The sequence below is a fragment of the Heptranchias perlo genome, chromosome 17 (assembly GCF_035084215.1).
Source record: "Heptranchias perlo isolate sHepPer1 chromosome 17, sHepPer1.hap1, whole genome shotgun sequence".
Lineage (NCBI taxonomy): Eukaryota > Metazoa > Chordata > Chondrichthyes > Hexanchiformes > Hexanchidae > Heptranchias > Heptranchias perlo.
Genome location: NC_090341.1, coordinates 52,576,364 through 52,595,888, shown reverse-complemented (window position 1 = coordinate 52,595,888; position 19,525 = coordinate 52,576,364). Strand labels below are relative to the sequence as shown.

At 43.1% G+C, this 19,525-nt stretch overlaps 1 protein-coding gene across 1 annotated transcript in view; it reads right to left on the bottom strand.

Moving 5' to 3' along the window:
• Positions 1-19,525, bottom strand: part of dnah1 (dynein, axonemal, heavy chain 1) — a 333,655-nt gene that overhangs the window by 156,174 nt on the left and 157,956 nt on the right. The window contains exons 34-37 of the mRNA XM_067999000.1: positions 15,403-15,589; positions 11,649-11,740; positions 1,636-1,790; positions 713-890 (exon numbers count right to left, since the gene is read on the bottom strand). Coding sequence (XP_067855101.1) covers positions 713-890; positions 1,636-1,790; positions 11,649-11,740; positions 15,403-15,589 — 612 coding nt within the window. The remainder of the gene's footprint in view (positions 1-712; positions 891-1,635; positions 1,791-11,648; positions 11,741-15,402; positions 15,590-19,525) is intronic.

Here is a 19,525-nt window from a genome sequence, read left to right as displayed (position 1 = left end):
TCCCCTTCCCTTCACTACACCAATGGCAGCCGTGCCTTCAGCTTTCTAGGCCCTATGTTCTGAAATTCCCTTCTTAAACCTCTTTGACTCACTTTCTTTAAGACCCTCTTTAAAAAAAAACACCTCTTACTAAGCTAGTATCTCCTTCTTTGGCTTGGCATCCATTTTTGCCTGATTACACTTTTGTGAAGTGCCTTGAAACATTTTCCTATGTTAAAAGGTGCTACATAAATGTCAGTTGTTGTTATTGATGTATGGTTCCCCATGGAGGAGGGCAGGCACTTCTCTGTAGGAAATAAAGGAATAATCATAGGAAGAGTCATTTCCAAGGCACTACCTCACATCTCCTAGTAACTGTTTAAAAAGCAGCATGAGTGGAGTCCTTGGAAACAGTTTGTCAGCCTGCCATCTTAGCAAAGAATGACATCTGGTATGCATGAGCTAGACAAGGGCAAAATACATACCCCTTAAAATAGAAACTTTAAAAAAATGTGGAAAATAAGTTGCTGAGTCTCACATTTTCCCTCAGTTCACTGCTTATCACCCTCACAACAAGAATAAGAAATCCTAATTGTTTTTCATGCCAATGTCACCTAGTTTCCAGATTAGCTGACAGCAGGTGTATTTGTAAGTGAGCCCCATAACTATCTGATTGCCAAGCTACAGGACTGCCCTGCAATTTTCTTCAGTTTCAATGCTCCTTTCCACCTACCTCACTGAGTTTGATGATTTCTCCAGAGCTGAGGCATAGTTTTTTATTATCATCCAAAACAGTGTTCATGTTTTCAATCCATACGGCATCTACTGGTCCATCAAACATGTACCATTTTTTAGATTTGTCAGTGGCTGAGGCTCCAGTCCGAATTAAAGATGATAGAATGCCATCTGTCCTGTAAAAAGCAGTACGTACTTAGGTGATTGGGTCCTCTCCTAACTGATGAACAAATATAGCACCATTGGCATTCACTAATGCTTATTGTCTTCATAAACTTTTCTTTTCAACTTTTAAAAAAAACTTTTCTTCATAAACGCCAGTGCAATACTGAGGGAGCACTGCACTGTCGGAGGTGCTGTCTTTCGGATAAGACCTTACACCGAGGCCCCATCTGCTCTCTCAGGTGGACATAAAAGATCCAATGGTACTATTTGAAGAAGAGCAGGGGAGTTCTCCCCAGTGTCCTGGCCAATATTTCCCTCAACCAACATCACTAAATCAGATCATTTGGTCATTATCACATTGCCATTTATAGGACCTTGCTGTGCATAAATTGGCTGCCACATTTCGAACATTTGAACAGTGACTACACTTCAAAAAAGTACTTTATTATCTGTAAAGCGTTTTGGAACATCCTGGAGTCATGAAAGGAGCTTTAGAAATGCAAGACTTTCTTTTTTTCCTTTTTTTTAGATCACACAGTAATAATTTCATAAATGTGAGTAGCTTAATACAGTTTTCACTTGAAACTAATTCTGAACCAGAATCACTATGATTTGTAGCACCAGCAAGATATCTAAACATTGCATTACACTGCAGCATTGTAATTCTGCTGAGTATTGCGGTACTGTATAGAGATACAGCGTTGTGTTACAGTATTGCATCGTGGTACTGGCTTGATATGAACCAACTGTGCTTACCATTCATGAGTTAAAAGATCAAATTCCCCATACAGCTGACCCATGGTGATGGATTTGGGGTTGAGAACAAACACGGAGACTTTTTCGTAATTTTCGCCACTGACCGACATCTGTCCTCTTAAAGCTGTCAGTGCTACTGCCAGGACTTCGTAACACTAGGTAGAGAGGGAACAAAAGTACAGGTGCCATCTGAATATTCTGAAGGAATTCTGGTATTTCTATAGTAAAATAAATGTCACTTTATGCTAATCATGGATTGATTGACGATTTGACGGTGATTTTAATGCCAGTATGTTGCTATGCGAAAGGTGTCAGATATTGTTGCCTGTATGCTACTTCCAAGAGGCTGGTTTGACACAGTATTATGTCCAGGAGTAAAAATAGCACAGCTCAATTATTCAGGGATCCATTTAGCTGTCAGGTGATCATTTAGCTTTGTGGTTTGGTGCCATTCCAACATGGTAAGTGTTCCCTTTAATCTCTTCTTATTAGCTGTTTAAACTCAGTGAGTAACATGCAGCCACATCTGCCCATTACCAGCATGATACTATATTGGCCATGCTCCTGTGTGCACAGCCATTCGTTCTACACCTCATGATGACCCATGTTCCCTTATGTTTTGTGTAGGGAGGTCCCAAGATGATGCAGCTGACACTAGGAAGGAGCAGGAAGCATACCCACCACATTAGCACCTGTCAAGCACCACACAGAAACATCCAGATAGGCTGGGCGAGGAGACAGGATCCAGTCATAAAATCATAGAATCATACAGCATAGAAGGAGGTCATTCGGCCCATCATGCCTGTGCCAGCTGTTTGAAAGAGCTATCCAATTAGTTCTACTCCCCTGCTCTTTCCCCATAACCCAGCAAATGTATTTATCCAATTTCCTTTTGAAAGTTATTATTAAATCTTTCAGGCAGTGCATTCCAGATCATGACAACTCGCCTTGTAATTTTTTTTTCCTCATGTCGCCTTTGGATCTTTTGCCAATTACCTTAAATCTGAGCCCTCTGATTACCGACCCTTCTGCTATTGGAAACAGTTTCTCCTTATTTACTCTCTCAAAACTCTTCGTGATTTTGAACACCTCTATCAAATCTCCCCTTAAACTTCTCTGCTCTAAGGACAACCACCTCAGTTTCTCTAGTCTCCCCACATAACAGAAGTCTTTCATCCCTGGTACCATTCTAGTAAATCTCCTCTGCAACCTTTCTGAGGTCTTGACATTCTGCCTAAAGTGCGATGCCCAGAATTGGACACAATACTCCTGCTGGGGCCTAATCAGTGTTTTATAAAGGTTTAGCATAACTTCCTTGCCTTTGTTCTCTATGCCTCTATTTATAAAGCCCAGGATCCCCTAAGCCTTTTTAACAGCTTTATCAACTTGTCCTGCCACCTTCAAAGATTTGCATACATACACCCCCAGGTCTCTCTGTTCCTGCACCCCCTTTAAAATTTTACCATTTAGTTTATATTGCCTCTCCTCATTCTTGCTACCAAAATGAATCACTTCACACTTCTCTGGGTTAAATTTCATCTGCCATGTGTATGCCCATTTCATCAGTCTGTCTATGTCCTCCTTAATTCTGTTACTATCCTAGTGAGGCACCCAGCATCAGTGAAGAGCAGCAAGTGAAGGTGGCAGCAGATGAGCATAAATGAGATGAATAGAGGGCTAGGGGGCAGGTGTGCAAGCTGCATGGGGATCCATGGATTTGTACCTTATCGGGGTTGCATACCGAGCTGAACTGATTAATCAGCAGAAGCCCTTCATGCAGTCCCTTGAGAATCTTAAGAGCGTAGAATATACAGCAATGTTGCTGTGACATCTGTGCGAGTAGGCAAGAAGTTTCAAGAATCTACAGAGCACTAAGAGTGAGTGGCAGCTCCAGGTGAATTTCATAGGCTATCTCCCCTCAGGGAGTCCCAAGTGCATATGCAGGGCAGCATTATGTCTGTGCATCGGGCTCCAATTTATGGGAAGTTCTCACTTCTGGCCTCGGGAGGCTAGGGGATCAGCTGGAAAGGACTTTAATGGCTGGCTTCAAGCTCTTAGTGGTGGCCAAAGATTTGCCCCTACAAAGATCCCTCATCATTCACAAAGGGCTGGACATGAAAGGAAGAGAGACAGATGAGGAATTGACCTTTCAGAATGACAACCCATCTGCCCTTCCCAGCATGCCCCCTCAGAGGACCATAGAAGAGGCAGGTAGAGGATCTGTGCAGGTCGGTACAGATGCAGAAGTGCTGACAATAGTTACATCTCATGACCCAACTGAAAGAGGTGAATCAGCACAGGAGACTCACAAGATCCCCACTGAAGAGCCACCACACATGCTCCTCCCAAAGAGGTGGCACTTAAAAGGAGCATGAGATAGAGAGGAGACAATACACAGCCTGCACTCTAACCAAGAACCAGGGAAGCAAAGATTGAAGCATGGGCTGGTGCAAGATGAAGGCATCTTGGCTGTTGCCAGAGTGTCTTGCCATTTGTGTTATTCTGTTTCTTTTGGTTTGACACCAGCTGCACATTGATGGAGTGATCATCTTTCCGACTTATATATGCAATGGGTTGTTGCTAAGGACCCTGATGGCTATATGGGTGCCATCAATTAGGTCCTGTACTTTAGGGAAGCCTGCTACCTGGTAAATGTGCTGTATCCTCTTCTGCATGAGGAAAAGGACAAAAGTGCTGCCCCTGATAAACAAGGCTTCAGAGAGCTGCTTGATGCGTCAGTGGATCGATGTCTGATTGATCTCACTGGCAGGAGGGTCAGTAACCAGAGGACACAGATTTAAGATAATTAGCAAAAGAACCAGAGAGGAGATGACGAGAATTTTTTACGCAGCGAATTGTTATGATCTGGAATGCCTGCCTGAAAGGGTGGTGGAAGCAAGTTAAATAGTAACATTCAAAAGGGAATTGGATATATACTTGAAAAGGAAAAATTTGAAGGGCAATGGGGATAGAGCAGGGGGAGTGGAACTAATTAGATAGCTCTTTCAAAGAGCTGGCACAGACACAATGGGCCGAATGGCCTTCTTCTGTGCTGTATTATTCCATAATTCTACAATCTCACAAATTTCACCAGTGATAGTTTAAAAGGATCCAGTGGTGTAAAAGTTCAACGCTGTGGTGACCTTCACAGCTATAGGCAGGGCTGTCCGTATGCAGGTGAGGCTCTGGTAGACAGCTGCCTTGGTGAAGTGGAGAAAGCGAAGGCAAGTCTCTCCAGACATGGCTAAATGGTTCGGCCTGAGTCAGAGAACGTAATTCTTGGGCCAATTGAGGGTGAGTGTCAGATGCCTGAGGTGCAAGAGCACCTGCCTTTCCTCGCTCTTCCTCCTCAAAATCGTGGACAGCCAATGGAATGCCCATGCTAAGCAGTGTGCCTGTGTCTGAAGTTGTGGAAAAATGCATGCTAAAGGAGTCCGGAATTGAAAAAAAAACAGCAGCAAACAGCGGGAAAGTAAACTGCACTAATAATGATGTAGAAACTTTGTCCAATAAACTGCATGTTGAGTCTTTAAGTCTGACTCCGAGTGGTGATTTTCCCACAACAAATTGCCGTAGTCGGCAGGATCTCACTACTGGTGAGTTGATCGGTTGGCCTCGATCAGCGAACTGGAGTAGAGATTATTGAACTGTGGGAGTCAGACTAAGCCAACAGTGCAGTTAAAAACGGGGGGTAAGTTAAGAGAATTTATGGGATTGTTGGGTATAAACAGGAACTGGTTGCTTGTGCTGATCCGGTGTCAAACTCTGTAGTGGCGAACAAACGCAGAGATTAGAGCATAAGTTAAAGCATAAGTTAATTTACGATGTGTATTGTCTGATCATATGAACCTAGAACTGAACTCCACGCGAGGAAGCACATTACCAAACTGGTAATTGTGGCCGTGAGTATATAGTTGCAACTGAAAGTAAAATCTGGAGTGGAGTTCGGGCTGGGAGTTAGAAAGTTTCAGAGTGTTGGGAAAGAAAAGAAAATCCGGTGATTCCGGTATAGACCGGGGATTATGGCTGGACGTACGCCAGCACTACCGACAGAGTCGGTGATTACGGAGCACCGGCAAAGTCCGGTACCGGGACACGAAAGTAGACAGAAAAGAAAATCCGGTGAAAGGCCGGGACCCGAAAGATAGATATAGCGAGAGGCTGAATAGACAGCAAGAGACTGAATAGACAGAAAAGAAAATCCGGTGAGAGACCGGGACCCGAAAGTGAAAGTTGAGAGAAAAGAAAATCAGATGAGAGGCCGGGACCCGAAAGATATAGCGAGATCAGAGCACGACAGGTGAAAATGACAAGTGAACAACCTAGATGGGGACCTGCGGGTTCCCTTATTGAGAAGTATATGACAGATAGACACTCGTTGATTAAGCAGATGCAAAAGGATGGCTGGGATATTTCTCAGACCTTAGAACAACAGAGAAAGTGGATAGATGGGGAAAAGAAGGATAGAACAAAAAAAAGGCAGGAGTATTACTAGTCCACCAACTAGCTGGACTAATAGGACAAGTAGGCACCTCCACTAGAAAGTGGAGCGAAGATAAGGATAAAATTAGGGAATTAGAAACTAGGATAAGGGAATTAGAAAAAAAGAAAGCATATGTTTAAAAGACAGAGACCCGGAAAAGAAAGGGTGTACTGTCTCTTTCAAAAGCCTGTCCTGATTGTGAGTGTTTTTTTTCGGTGTTGTGGGCCACGCCCTCTTCTTACTGCGTCTTACGTATTTCTTCTTTTGTGTAATGTATCTGTTTTTGTCTTGTGTTTAATTCTGAGATTGCTGAATTAAAATTGGAGTTATTGAGGCTAAGTGACCGATTAAATTCTGATTCTTATAAAATGTGAACATGTCAAATTCCAGACATGGGATCTTCTAAAAATTGGCATTTTGAATTTTTATCTTGTGATTGGCTGTGGTTAAAAAAAGGTTAAAAAAAAATAACGGGACAGATATAAAAAAAAAGCTATCTGGTATCACCGTGATCGGAAACGTTGGAAAGCTGGAACAGCTCGGAGAGTTGGTCACAATCAAACCCACTAAAAGTATGTAAAAAAAAATGAATTGGAAAGCTATAGTTGTGTATGACGAGCAAATTATAAAACTTACGCCCAACTGTGTATGATGAGCAAATTATAAAACTTACGAAGACTAACTATAAACTAAAATGTACGATGGGAGATGTTGTTTCCCGGTATGAATTTTTAAAAAAAAGAATTTATGTGAAAATTACGTTGACATATGCTTAGAAAAGTCTAACCTTCCCAAGGACACCGATATCTGTTTCCAATTCACCAAGACAAAATGAGGTTTTAATTGTAAAGAAAGATAAAGTGCAGATTTAAAGAATTACAAGTTACAATTGCAGGATGATCTCTAGTTATAAATTAAACTGATCTTCGAAGCATTTTGTGCTATTGTGATTGATTAAACACGATGATTAAAATAAATCTCAAAAATAGTGTGAAAAAGATAAAGTGAAAGCAATCCACAAATGTGAGAAGTGAAAAAAAAAATTCAGTCAAAGCTGTGTGAAGTTAATGTTAACCCCTTCCATCCCAAGAAGCCAGACTGTCATGCCAAGCAGTTCAAACAGATAGAAATGACCCAGTCGGTTGAGAACTGTCTGAGGCTTGCCCAGAACACAGGTTGAACATGAGGTAACAATTGTTTTTTGGTTATATTATTAAAGTTGACCCAATTACTTGGAAATGCCAAAGGCACCCAGACAACGCTACAGTGGAAAAAAATTGATAAGAAAGGAATGTAAAACAAATCGTATGAAAAGAAAGCATAGGTTAGACAATTGGAAGTCCATTACTTGAGCTATGTACTGACACAGGGTACTAAACGCCTATCAGTTTTACCCCGCCACAGTATGATAAGGAACTTCGACAAGCTCGGGGGCTATTCACGAATAATAGATACAATACAAATCTGACCAACGAGGGGAGACCTTCCCTGACAAATTATATAATTCGCATTGAGAATACTAAGAAATTCAACAATTATATCAACACCCCCTAACTCAAGTGTTAAAACAAAGCGAGACATGGAATGGAGGTGGACATCGTAAAAGAGATAGATTTGTACATCTTGAAAACACAGAGATTAAGACTTGGAGTTGGGAATTCCAGTCCGCAGTCCTACGTACATCTGTATGTGGGAGAGACAGGGTTTATTTCAGACAGGCTGCGTGCTCCAGAGAGAGAGAAAGAGAAAGAGACTTAGGCAATTCCTCTCTCCTGTTTTGTTTTTTGATTTGGTTTCGGGTAAAGGGATTATTCCTTTGGACAAAATAAATAATAAATGATGATTTGACAAATTAACCCCTTGGGCTCTCAAGAAGAGCCGCAATGGATTTTCTCTGTTTCTTTTAAAACAGGTGACCCTGGTTACCAAGAGTAATTACAAAGTTACGATGCAACCTTTGCTGGACAAATTTGGTGCATGAAACGATCCAGTGATGTTAAAGATTTAAGACTTTAGCTGCAGACATCAGCAGATACCAAATGTCACAACATGGTGATATCAACCTGATCCTCTTCCTTTGAAAACATTTTGATCTTTTTTGTTTTAACCCATTTATTGTCTTCTGAGACAGAGTGCTCGAGGTGGGAAAATATGGGAGTTACATCCAAAATTAATTATGAGCACTTCATCTCTACTATAAAAACCACAAAGCCTGGACATAATTTGTTTCTGAAATTGGAATTGATAAGAAAATTTATATGAGTTGCTATTCAAGCACTCGAGGGAGAAAAATTTACTGGTAATTTAAGGGGATAATCAAATTATATTTTAAAATAAAAGAAGTCCAGTCTAAATGGTTCCAATTGAATGCTGTGTATCAAGAATTCTTTTCGGGAGGGAAGAAAATTTTACATTGACAAGTCCTGTCAGTCCAACAATACTGCTCTCAAGTTGGGATAATTGTGAAATGATAGAAGGGACTCGAGCACAATGTAGTCGGATATTTTGGGAAATAAAAGCGGTTCAAGAAGAAATTACGTAAAATAAATAAATTTTTGGGATATTGGAGCTGACTGTCAATATTGTATTGGACAGTAACATTAGTTTGGCAACATTAGATCAAAAGGTCAGAGATTTAGGGCCTCGCATTAAAGATATATTTAAAAATAAATGAAAATACAGATAAGGAATTGTCTAAGGATCAAATACTGATCATACATTTGCACAGGATAGCTACAGTGCTAGAAACACATGCCCAAACCATTAATAAATTAATAAAAGACGAATATAATGTATCTTAGCAGGCGGCTGCTAATGACATCTGCAGTACATATGGTAACTGGATTGTGGAACAGACACAAGAGAACCTAGCCCAGATACAGGCAGGGGAAGTACCCTTATGAATAACGAATCAACAAACTGAGGGTGAGCCTGACCTAGAATCATAGAATCATAGAATCATAGAAGTTACAACATGGAAACAGGCCCTTCGGCCCAACATGTCCATGTCGCCCAGTTTATACCACTAAGCTAGTCCCAATTGCCTGCACTTGGCCCATATCCCGCGATACCCATCTTCCCCATGTAACTGTCCAAATGCTTTTTAAAAGACAAAATTGTACCCGCCTCTACTACTGCCTCTGGCAGCTCGTTCCAGACACTCACCACCCTTTGAGTGAAAAAATTGCCCCTCTGGATCCTTTTGTATCTCTCCCCTCTCACCTTAAATCTGTGCCCCTGTGGGCATGATGGAGGTGGTACCTCCAACCGGCTGTTACCAAACAAGAACATCACCCCTTGCCAATTCAGGGCAATGGTGCGAGTGTACCCCACTCAAGTGGAGTGTAAACCTGACGGAGGAGGGCTCCTAGGGTTGGTACTAGTAATACTGGTGATGGCACCCGAAACCCAGGGACGAGAGGTGTAACAAGTACAGAATATTGGGGTAATGAAGGATGGAATGCACATATCCCATCACAATATGTTACCATATGCTGAAATTTTTTTTTAAAGGGAATTGGCTGGAACAAAATTAAAGGGATGTGTTACTAGACATGCTGTCACTGTATGTCCACATAGTGTTGGACACAACCCAGAAGCACAGGGTGGGATAATTTACAACAGAAATGCGTATGTGCCGCCCCAACAGCCGAATAGCATAAAGATAGGGCACTTTGCACCCAACATCTGTAACATGTAACCTGAGAGTTACGGGTTAGGCATACGCACAGAATATCACGGAAGTTAAATACCCGAAAGGCTGTGTATTAAGTGCCGGACCAATGTTGCATGGACTTTATCGGTATTGGTCTCAATGATTATTAAGCCATAATCATGACCAACAGGGGGGTCTGTTAGCGTGAAACTTTGGGCTGTTGGGTTAAAGGCAAAAATGAAGTGACTATTGTGTGCATGGCGGCGGTCATTACCCTAAAACCACACTGAAATGCGCTTTGTGCAGACCACACTAACCTTAATTAAAAGCTTAAACATAACACTTGACTACTAACAAAATGGACACTACTAAACAAAATGGATTCTGTGACTGTGGGAAAGACAGTTAAAAGTGCTGAGTTTGTATATTCCAAAACTGACTTACAGTCTGGGAATACAAAAGACATTTCACAACGAGCTGATAAAAACTACAGAACCAGACTTAAGGTGATAACAGTTGTTTTAATATGATTGGAGGCCCGCGGTTGCTGTGCGGGCTTAATTGGTTAATGTATACACTAATAAAGACTAATGATGTAATAGCTACTGAAAATCTGTATTTCAAAGGTATAAAAAAGCATGACAACCATTTTGAAGTTGAGGAGGTAGTTGCGAACGCTGCGGAGCGTCCAGTTCTTCTCCCAAAGTACTTTGTCCAATAAACTGCATGTTGAATCTTTAAGTCTGACTCCGAGTGGTGATTTTCCCACAACAAACCACACCGAAATGCGCTTTGTGTAGATTAGACTAACCCTAATTAAAAGCTTAAACATAACACTTGACTACTAAACAAAATGGACTCTACTAAACAAAATGGATTCTGTGACTGTGGGAAAGACAGTTAAAAGTGCTGAGTTTGTATATTCCAAAACTGACTTACAGCCTGGGAATACAAAAGTCCCAATACCCATTTTAAATCGATGCTAATGAATAAAAAGTAGCGTTGTCCCAGGCCATAGGGAATTCTTTGTGGAACCAATCTCAATACAGTTTCATAACTGTAGTGCCCGTAATGATTTACATAATCTTAGTGCTTGTGACACACTCAGAAAGTGAGAAAGCTTCCTCTCCAATGGAATCAGGAATGCAGTGGCGCTTGTGCTCAGGCCTACTTGCCCAATTGTTAGCATTCAGGGCAAGAGGCTTCCCCTGAGCATGACACCGGAGAGTCGGCTCTTAAAAGCCTGAATAATGTAACGAAGAATCAGCCTAACAAATTTGAAAAGTACTCAAATATTCCAAACATAATAATGCAATGGGACCAATTTTTGTATCGGACAGTTGGACTTAGGGAGCAATCAGTTCATAGAATCATCGAAAGTTACGGCACAGGAGGCCGCCATTCAGCCCATTGTGTCTATGCGGGTTGCATGTAATCCTCACCTAATTTTGGCCCCACACAAAGTCCCAGTCAGAACTGAGACTACTGTTGAACGGGGACGTAGAAAGCCCCCTGCTCCATTTTGTAATACGTGAGTGTGCACAGCACACTCAGAAAAACAGGCATACCGTGTTGGTACCATGAACCTTCAGATGGGAGGTCATTTAGTGGATCCTGATTTTAACATTCAAGTCTCGTTTAATCTACTTCCATTTTTTTGTCAAATGCAAAGACAGTGCAACGCTGACCTATGGAGAAGGTACCGTAGAATGGCACAGAGTACGACTCACAAGCACCATTGAGAACCTGAAGACAAGAATTGATCTCGCTATCTCATCATTTCGAAGTATAGATTCACGGATGGCTAATTATACGTAAGAGCTGGCTGATTATGATCCTATTATACAGGCAGCATTTCTGCAATCTGTGACCTACCTTAGTCTTTCCAGACCCTGAAGGACCGACCAACATCAGTCCGTGACGGACAACTGTGGTTTCATATAACTGAATGCACTTGGTCACAAAGTCTACATAAGGGGAGAAACCAGAAATGAGAGGCTGCATAGATGATAATGTAAAGTTTTCAGTGAATTTCCAAACCATTATTTGGAAAATCGTACACAGCACGCACCTGAATTTCTAATATGCATTCCCAGTGGGCAAGACTCCCAGCTGGAAGCACAAAGTCGAAAAATTACCTCTCATGCCTCCTTTGAGCTAGCTCCAGCAACTCATTTTCATCATTTCAATCTTCAGATACATTATACACTACAAATGACTGTTACTGATATTAGTGAACGAATGTTTCACATGTTCACAGGACACAGTCCACTAATATAAGCCTTTATTTTAAATAATTTAATGCGTCCATTAAATAGTAATGTAGAGAACTGTCATACAAACACATTAGGTGTTTGCAGACTAATATCACAAACAGTAATTTCTAGGTTTCTATGTTTACAATATATAAATAAGGCATTGAATTTGCTTTCACAATTCCTTTTTCTTAATGTGATGTAGAAGATATATTGGATTTATTAAATCGAAAATGAAGGAATATCATTCTTAAGATCTCCGCAGATGGCCTAGTTTCTAAGTATAGTGTCTAGTGTGGAACTGAGCCTTACAGACCAGGAAGGTCAGAATCTTGGCTGGTGCCATGTCGAGTTAGCTGATCTTAAGCTGGGCTACAATTGGCCTCAGTGCCTCTGGGCTGTGGAGGAGGAGATGAAATTAGCCAGCATTCCAGGAACTCCTCCTGAAAAGTGCACGAATGGATGGACGTCAGGAGAGGACAGGATCAGGCTTAGCTCTGATTCCCTTCTTGTTTGAATAGCCTATCAACATTCACACCTGAAGTACAGCCCCAGGGGTGAGGTACTGGAGTATGGCCAGCACCAATGTACTAGTCAGCACTTGTTGAGAGGGCTGGGAGGAAAAAAAAAATCAGTTAACCTCTGGGGGCCTCATGAAGATCTTACATCCAGACCTACAAGTATGGCAGCATCGCCAGGCGTGGAGGTCTGAGAGAGTCCTTTCCTGTGACTGTGCTGCCTGATGGAAACATTGCAAAGCAGCTTTGGATGTCCAGAAGTCAGTTCTCTGGTGCTAAACTTCTATGATTCTATTGCAGGCAACTGGGACTAGCTTAGTGGTATAAACTGGGCGACATGGACATGTTGGGCCGAAGGGCCTGTTTCCATGTTGTAAACTTCTATAAATAATAAGGCAAGAGGGCTTTAACTGGGAGGCCTCTAGGTTTACTATGACGTGCAGCTGTCTCCAGTGTTAGCTTCAGTGAATATGTGCAGGTGAATCACTTTCACGGTAGAGGTGCACATGAAAACCCTTAAGGCACAAAAGTGTAACTATGAGTGAGGGGTATTTTTTAAAAATGGTAGGGGAGTGAAATTGTGCAGTGCAATATTAACACACTTGTTTGAAATTCCTTTGCTATTTTAAGAGGCATTAACTAATTTAAAAGAAACAGATTAATGCCACCATTAAAAGAGCAGGCACAGAATTTCAGTTGAATTATATGTGATTTCACCTCCTGTGGAAGTACAGGCTTGCAGCGGTAATCTCTCACGGCTGTATAAAAATACAACACGATCCCACCTGTTGACTTCAACCAATACTCATCTAAGCCATTTTAGAGAGACTGTTTTGGAATAAGCACATCACCTTTTTGCAGGGCTGCCTTTTTCCACAGATGTTGCACAGCATTTAAATGCAGTGGGAATGGCATCTTCCAAAATTCGATTTGTATGCGTCTCATGTTACAAATGTTAGCCCAGGAGCGGAAGGATCAGAAATTGGGGTGAAATGCGTTCACTGGGTTTCCTCCCTTTCCTCAGCGCCATGCTAACTACCGATGGGGGTCGCAGGTGCTGCTTCCACCAACCAACTTCAATCATGACGTCACTTGTGGGGGGTGTCGGGGGAACTCCCGGGCTTCCCTAGATATGCCGCTACAACAGCCAGCGTTAAGTACGTCAGTAGGAAGCAGCACATACTTGCAGTTCCAGGCAGCATATGCCAGTTACAAAAGGCGATCAGTCCCAGGGAGACTGTTTGCCACTTGAATTGAGGGGCCGATCCGATCATCAAGGAAGCGGAAGCGGCAAAGATATGGCCGGTAACAATCTTCAACCAGAAGGGCTCTTCAAGTTCTCAATGTGCTGCAAGGTCCCACTCCGAACTCACTGGATCCACAGGATGGGGTCCCCTGTAGTGCTGCTGTTGGACCAGAGGCTTGCCTCCAACATATAAATGACCCTGTCCCTGAGATTTTTCGGGGTCAGAGTCGCGGGCAGATATTCCACCACGCTGCACTTCTGACAGTGAAACAGCATTGCTGGAATTCCTACGTCGTTATTTTAGCTACACACACACTGACCGGAGCGAAGAAGGAAATAGCTGCCGAAAAATGTGAAGCAATTATTTATGTGATTTGATTGATCAGTTTCCTAGTATCTACCAGTTGGTGAATGTCATCTTATAAAAATAACCTGAGAGATTTGGTTGTTATAAAAAAATTTTTAGCCCCCCCCTCCCTTTATAAGTGAGGTTTTTTTCCCCCTTTTTTTAAGGTAGATGTGTAAGCAGGTTTTAGGGATTTGGTTGTTCTAGCATCTCCTGGTTACGTGTTCCTTATTGGTAGTTTTTACTACTTTTGATGCATTCAGGTGTGGTCAATTTTGTAATCGATTGGTAACAACAGATAAGTGGTTGTTGAGCCAATCATAACTCGCTTTCCCTTTGTACATGTGACACATTGGAGATTTAACACCTCTGAGGCCAGGTTTTCTGGTGCGATGTCTTTGATAAGTTTAATGCCATCAAGGACATACCAACCAGGACAAAGCAGCACACTTGATTGGCACCCCATCCACCACCCTAAACATTCACTCCCTTCACCACCGGCGCACTGTGGCTGCAGAGTGTACCATCCACAGGATACACTGCAGCAACTCGCCAAGGCTTCTTCGACAGCACCTCCCAAACCCGTGACCTCTACCACCTAGAAGGACAAGGGCAGCAGGCACATGGGAACAACACCACCTGCACGTTCCCCTCCAAGTCATACACCATCCCGACTTGGAAATATATCGCCGTTCCTTCATCGTCACTGGGTCAAAATCCTGGAACTCCCTTCCTAACAGCACTGTGGGAGAACCTTCAACACACGGACTGCAGCGGTTCAAGAAGGCAGCTCACCACCACCTCCTCAAGGGCAATTAGGGATGGGCAATAAATGCCGGCCTTGCCAGCGTGATGGAACATCTGCCCGCCACTCTGTCCCCAAAAAATCTCGAGGACAGAGTCATTTATATGATAGAGGCAAGTCCCCAGTCCAACAACAACACTACAGGGGATCCCATCCCATGTGCCCGCTGGGCTGGGAGTGGGGCCTTATTAACATCCTCCAACTGGGCCGTGCATAGTGCAGGCGCAGGCCAAGCCGTGCCTGCAGGTAAGCCCCGGAAATCATGGGGCAACAAAAAAAGGGTGGAAGTGGGTGATCCAGAGGCAAGGGTTAGTAAAATTGGCCCCAAGACTTTTAATTGTACAGCTAGATCTTTCATGTTTTTCTTTACATTATGAAAATCGTTGTATATTGCTGTGCATTTCCAGCATTCGCATTCGCTAAAGGACAGTTCTCTTTTTGACATGAAAAGTAACTGACCATCAACATCTTTTAGCGTTTTCTTCATACATGTTGTGCGAATGGATTGCTCCAGAATGCCATAGTCAACTGGTTCCTCCTTGATCATGGGGAAGAGGTCAGAGACGATACCATTGAAGAGTTTGAGGTCATCTTGCAGGAACTTGGGCACATTCACATCGCGGATGGCTCTCAGACATATCAGCTCCTGAAACGCAGCACAGCTTTTAGTTCAAAGAAACCAGATTGAGACTCACAGGATATGTGGCTTTTTTTTTGCATTTCTTTTACCTCTAACCACAGCTCATTTCTATATGACATCAGGGCCATAATTTTGACTCCGAGCCGGGAAGGGGGTGGGGGGATCAAATTGTGGACGGGTAACCTGGAAGTATGGGTTTCCCCGACGTCCTTACGATTTTATTTTTTTTGTCGGTTTGCCGTCCGACTGACCGGCCTGATTGACAGGCTGGTCTCAGTCAGATGGGAGACCAGCCAGGGAGAGGACATCTTCAGGTAAATCTTCAGTTAAGTCTTTGTTTGTATGGTTGGGGGGGAGGGGGCATGGGTGAGCATGGAGGGTGGGCACAGAGGCACAGTTTGGCATGCCTTGGCACAGGGCATGGGGGTACAGGTTGGCAAGAGGGCACAGGGTTCATAGGGGGAGTCAGTCATGGGGGGAGGGGACGGGGGTCAGTCCTGGGGGGGTGTCGGGAACGGGGGTCATCGCGGGGGTCCATCATTGGGGGGGTGGGGATCGGAGTTGGGGGTCCGCAATCATTGTGGGGGGGGGGTCGGGAATTGGGGTCAGGGGACCACGATTGTCGGGCGGGGGGGTCTGGGGTGGGGGTTCGTGATCGTTTGGAGGGAGTGGAGAACAGAGGCGGGGGTCGCTGCAGGTAGGTAGGCAGGGGGGGAGGGGGCAGATTGGAAAGGCAGGTGATTGGGAGAGGGGATGGGGGGAGATCAGAAAGGCTGGAGGGGAGATGGTGGGGGAGATCGTGGGACAAGGTGGGGAGATTGGATTGCGGTGGGAGGGAGGGGCAGTAGGGGATCGATCGAGGGGAGGGAAGCAGGATTGCTTGGGGGCCGGGGGTCTGCTCCTTCTGGTCCACAAGCAGTGCTGGAAAGACAGTTACCTGCTGGATCCGGCCGTTCTCGCCTCCCTTCAGCTGCCAGATTTCCCAAGCCCTGGGAAACCTGGCCCGCAGCCGTTAAATCTAAAAGCCTGCTAAAATTTGAGGCACACAGTCTCATTAAAATATTTAAATTATGGGCCCACCTCCGTAGAGCAGGTTAGTCACCCGCTCCCAGACTGCCCCCTTTAAAACCAGAAGTGGGCCGGGTTGTGGTCGGGTTTCCGATTCCCCCCCCCCCCCCCCACACCACCTCCCCCCCCACAACCCCAACATTTTCTATGTTCAATACACTCTTAATTATCTATTAATTATTCTATATGCAATACACTTCCAGCTATCCATTATTCTTTATATGCAATGCATTCTGCTGATCTATTATTCCATTTTACTCTGGCAACCTATTATCCTGTATGCAATACACTCTTTGCTATATTCAATGCAACTCTTGCCTATCTCTTATTTTATATGCAATACTCACTGCTACATTCAATACACTCCTAGCTATCTGTTATTTTACATACAGTATATTCTTGGCCAATTCAATACACTCTGGCAATCTATTATTCTATATTCAGTAGAATCATAGAATGGTTACAGCAATCCAGTTAGTCCCATTCCCCCACTCTTCCCCGTAGCCCTGCACATTTCTTCCCTTCAAGTATTTATCCCTTTCCTTTTTGAAAGCCACGATTGAATCTGCTTCCACCACACTTTCAGGCAGCGCATTCTAGTTCATAACTACTCGCTGCGTAAAAAGGTTTTTCCTCATGTTGCCTTTGGTTCTTTTGCCAAACATCTTAAATCTGTGTCCTCTGGTTTGTGACCCCTCTGCCAATGGAAACAGTTTTTATTTAAGTTATCTGAACCCTTCAGTGATTTTGAATACTTCTATCAAATCTCCTCTTAAACTTCTCTGCTCTAAGGAGAACAACACCAGCATCTCCAGTCTATCCACGTAACTGAAGTCCCTCATCTCTGGAACCATTCTAGTAAATCTATTCTGCACCCTCTCTAAGGCCTTCACATCCTTCCTAAAGTGCGGTGCCCAGAATTGGAGACAATACTCCAGCTGTGGCCAAACTAGTACTTTATAAAGGTTCAACATAATTTCCTTGTTTTTCTACTCTATGTCTCTATTTATAAAGCCCAGGATCCAATATGCTTTTTAAACCGCTTTCTCAACTTGTCCTGCCACCTTCAAAGATTTGTGTACATATACCCCCAGGTCGCTCTGTTCCTGCATCCTCTTTAGAATTGTACCATTTAGTTTATATTGCCTCTCCTCATTCTTCCTGCCAAAATGTATCATTTCACACTTCTCTGCGTTAAATTTCATCTGCCATGTCTCCGCCCATTCCACCAGTCTGTCTATTTCCTCTTGAAGTCTATTACCATCCTCCTCACTGTTTACTACACTTCCAAGTTTTGTGTCATCTGCAAATTTTGAAATTGTGCCCTGTACACCCAAGTCTGAGTCATTGATATATATATAAAAAAACACTGGTCCTTGTACCAACCCCTGGGGAACACCACTATACACCTTCCTCCAGTCTGAAAAACAACCGTTCACCACTATTCTGTTTCCTGTCACTTAGCCAATTTCGTATCCATGCTGCCACTGCCCCTTTTATTCCATGGGCTTCAATTTTGCTGACAAGCCTATTATGTGGCACTTTATCAAAAGTCTTTTGAAAGTCCATATTCGCAACATCAACTGCATTGCCCTCATCAACCCTCTCTGTTACCGCATCAAAAAACTCAAATCAAGTTAGTTGAATACAATTTGCCTTTAACAAATCCATGCTGGCTTTCCTTTATTAATCCACACTTGTCCAAGTGACTGTTAATTTTATCCCAGATTATTGGTTCTAAAAGCTTCCCCACCTCTGAGGTTAAACTGACTGGCCTTTAGTTGCCGGGTTTATCCCTACACCCTTTTTTGAACAAGGGTGTAACATTTGCAATTCTCCAGTCCTCTGGCACCACCCCCATATCTCAGGAGGATTGGAAGATTATGGCCAGCACCTTTGCAATTTCCACCCTTACTTCCTTCAGCAACCTAGGATGCATCCCATCCGGACTAATCTAATTTAAGTACAGCCAGACTTTCTAGTACCTCCTCTTTATCAATTTTTAGACCAACCAGTATCTCAACTACCTCCCCTTTTACTGTGACTTTGGCAGCATCTTCTTCCTTGGTAAAGACAGATGCAAAGTACTCATTTAGTACCTCAGCCATGCCCTCTGCCTCCACGCGTAGATCTCCTTTTCGCTCCATCCCTCCTCTTACTACCTTTTTACTATTTATATGCTTATAGAAGACTTTTGGATTCCCTTTTATGTTAGCCACCAGTCTATTCTCATACTCTCTGCCCCTTTTCACTTCTCCTTTGTACTTTCTATATTCAGCCTGGTTCTCACTTATATTATGAACCTGACATCTGTCATACACCCCCTTTTCTGCTTCATCTTACTCTCTATCTCTTTCGCCATCCAGGGAGCTCTGTCTTTGGTTGCCCTACCTTTTCCCCTCGTGGAAATGTACCTAGATTGTACCGAAACCATCTCCTCTTTAAAGGCCGCCTATTGTTCAATTACAGTTTTTCCTGCCAATCTTTGATTCCAATTTACCCGGGCCAGATCTGTTCTCAATCCAATGAAATTGGCCCTCCTCCAATTAAGTATTTTTACTCTAGATTACTCCTTGTCCTTTTCCATAATGAACCTAAACCTTATGATGCTATGATCACTGTTCCCTAAATGTTCCCCCAATGACACTTGCTCCACTTGACCCATTTCATTCCCCAGAACCAGATCCAGCAATGCCTCCTTCCTCATTGGACTGGAAACATACTGATCAAGAAAGTTCTTCTCCTCTTTGCCCTTTACACTATTACTATCCCAGTTTATATTAGGATAGTTGAAGTCCCCCATTATCACTAATCTATAGTTCTTGCACCTCTCTGTAATTTCTCTGCAAATTTGCTCCTCCATATCCTTCCCAC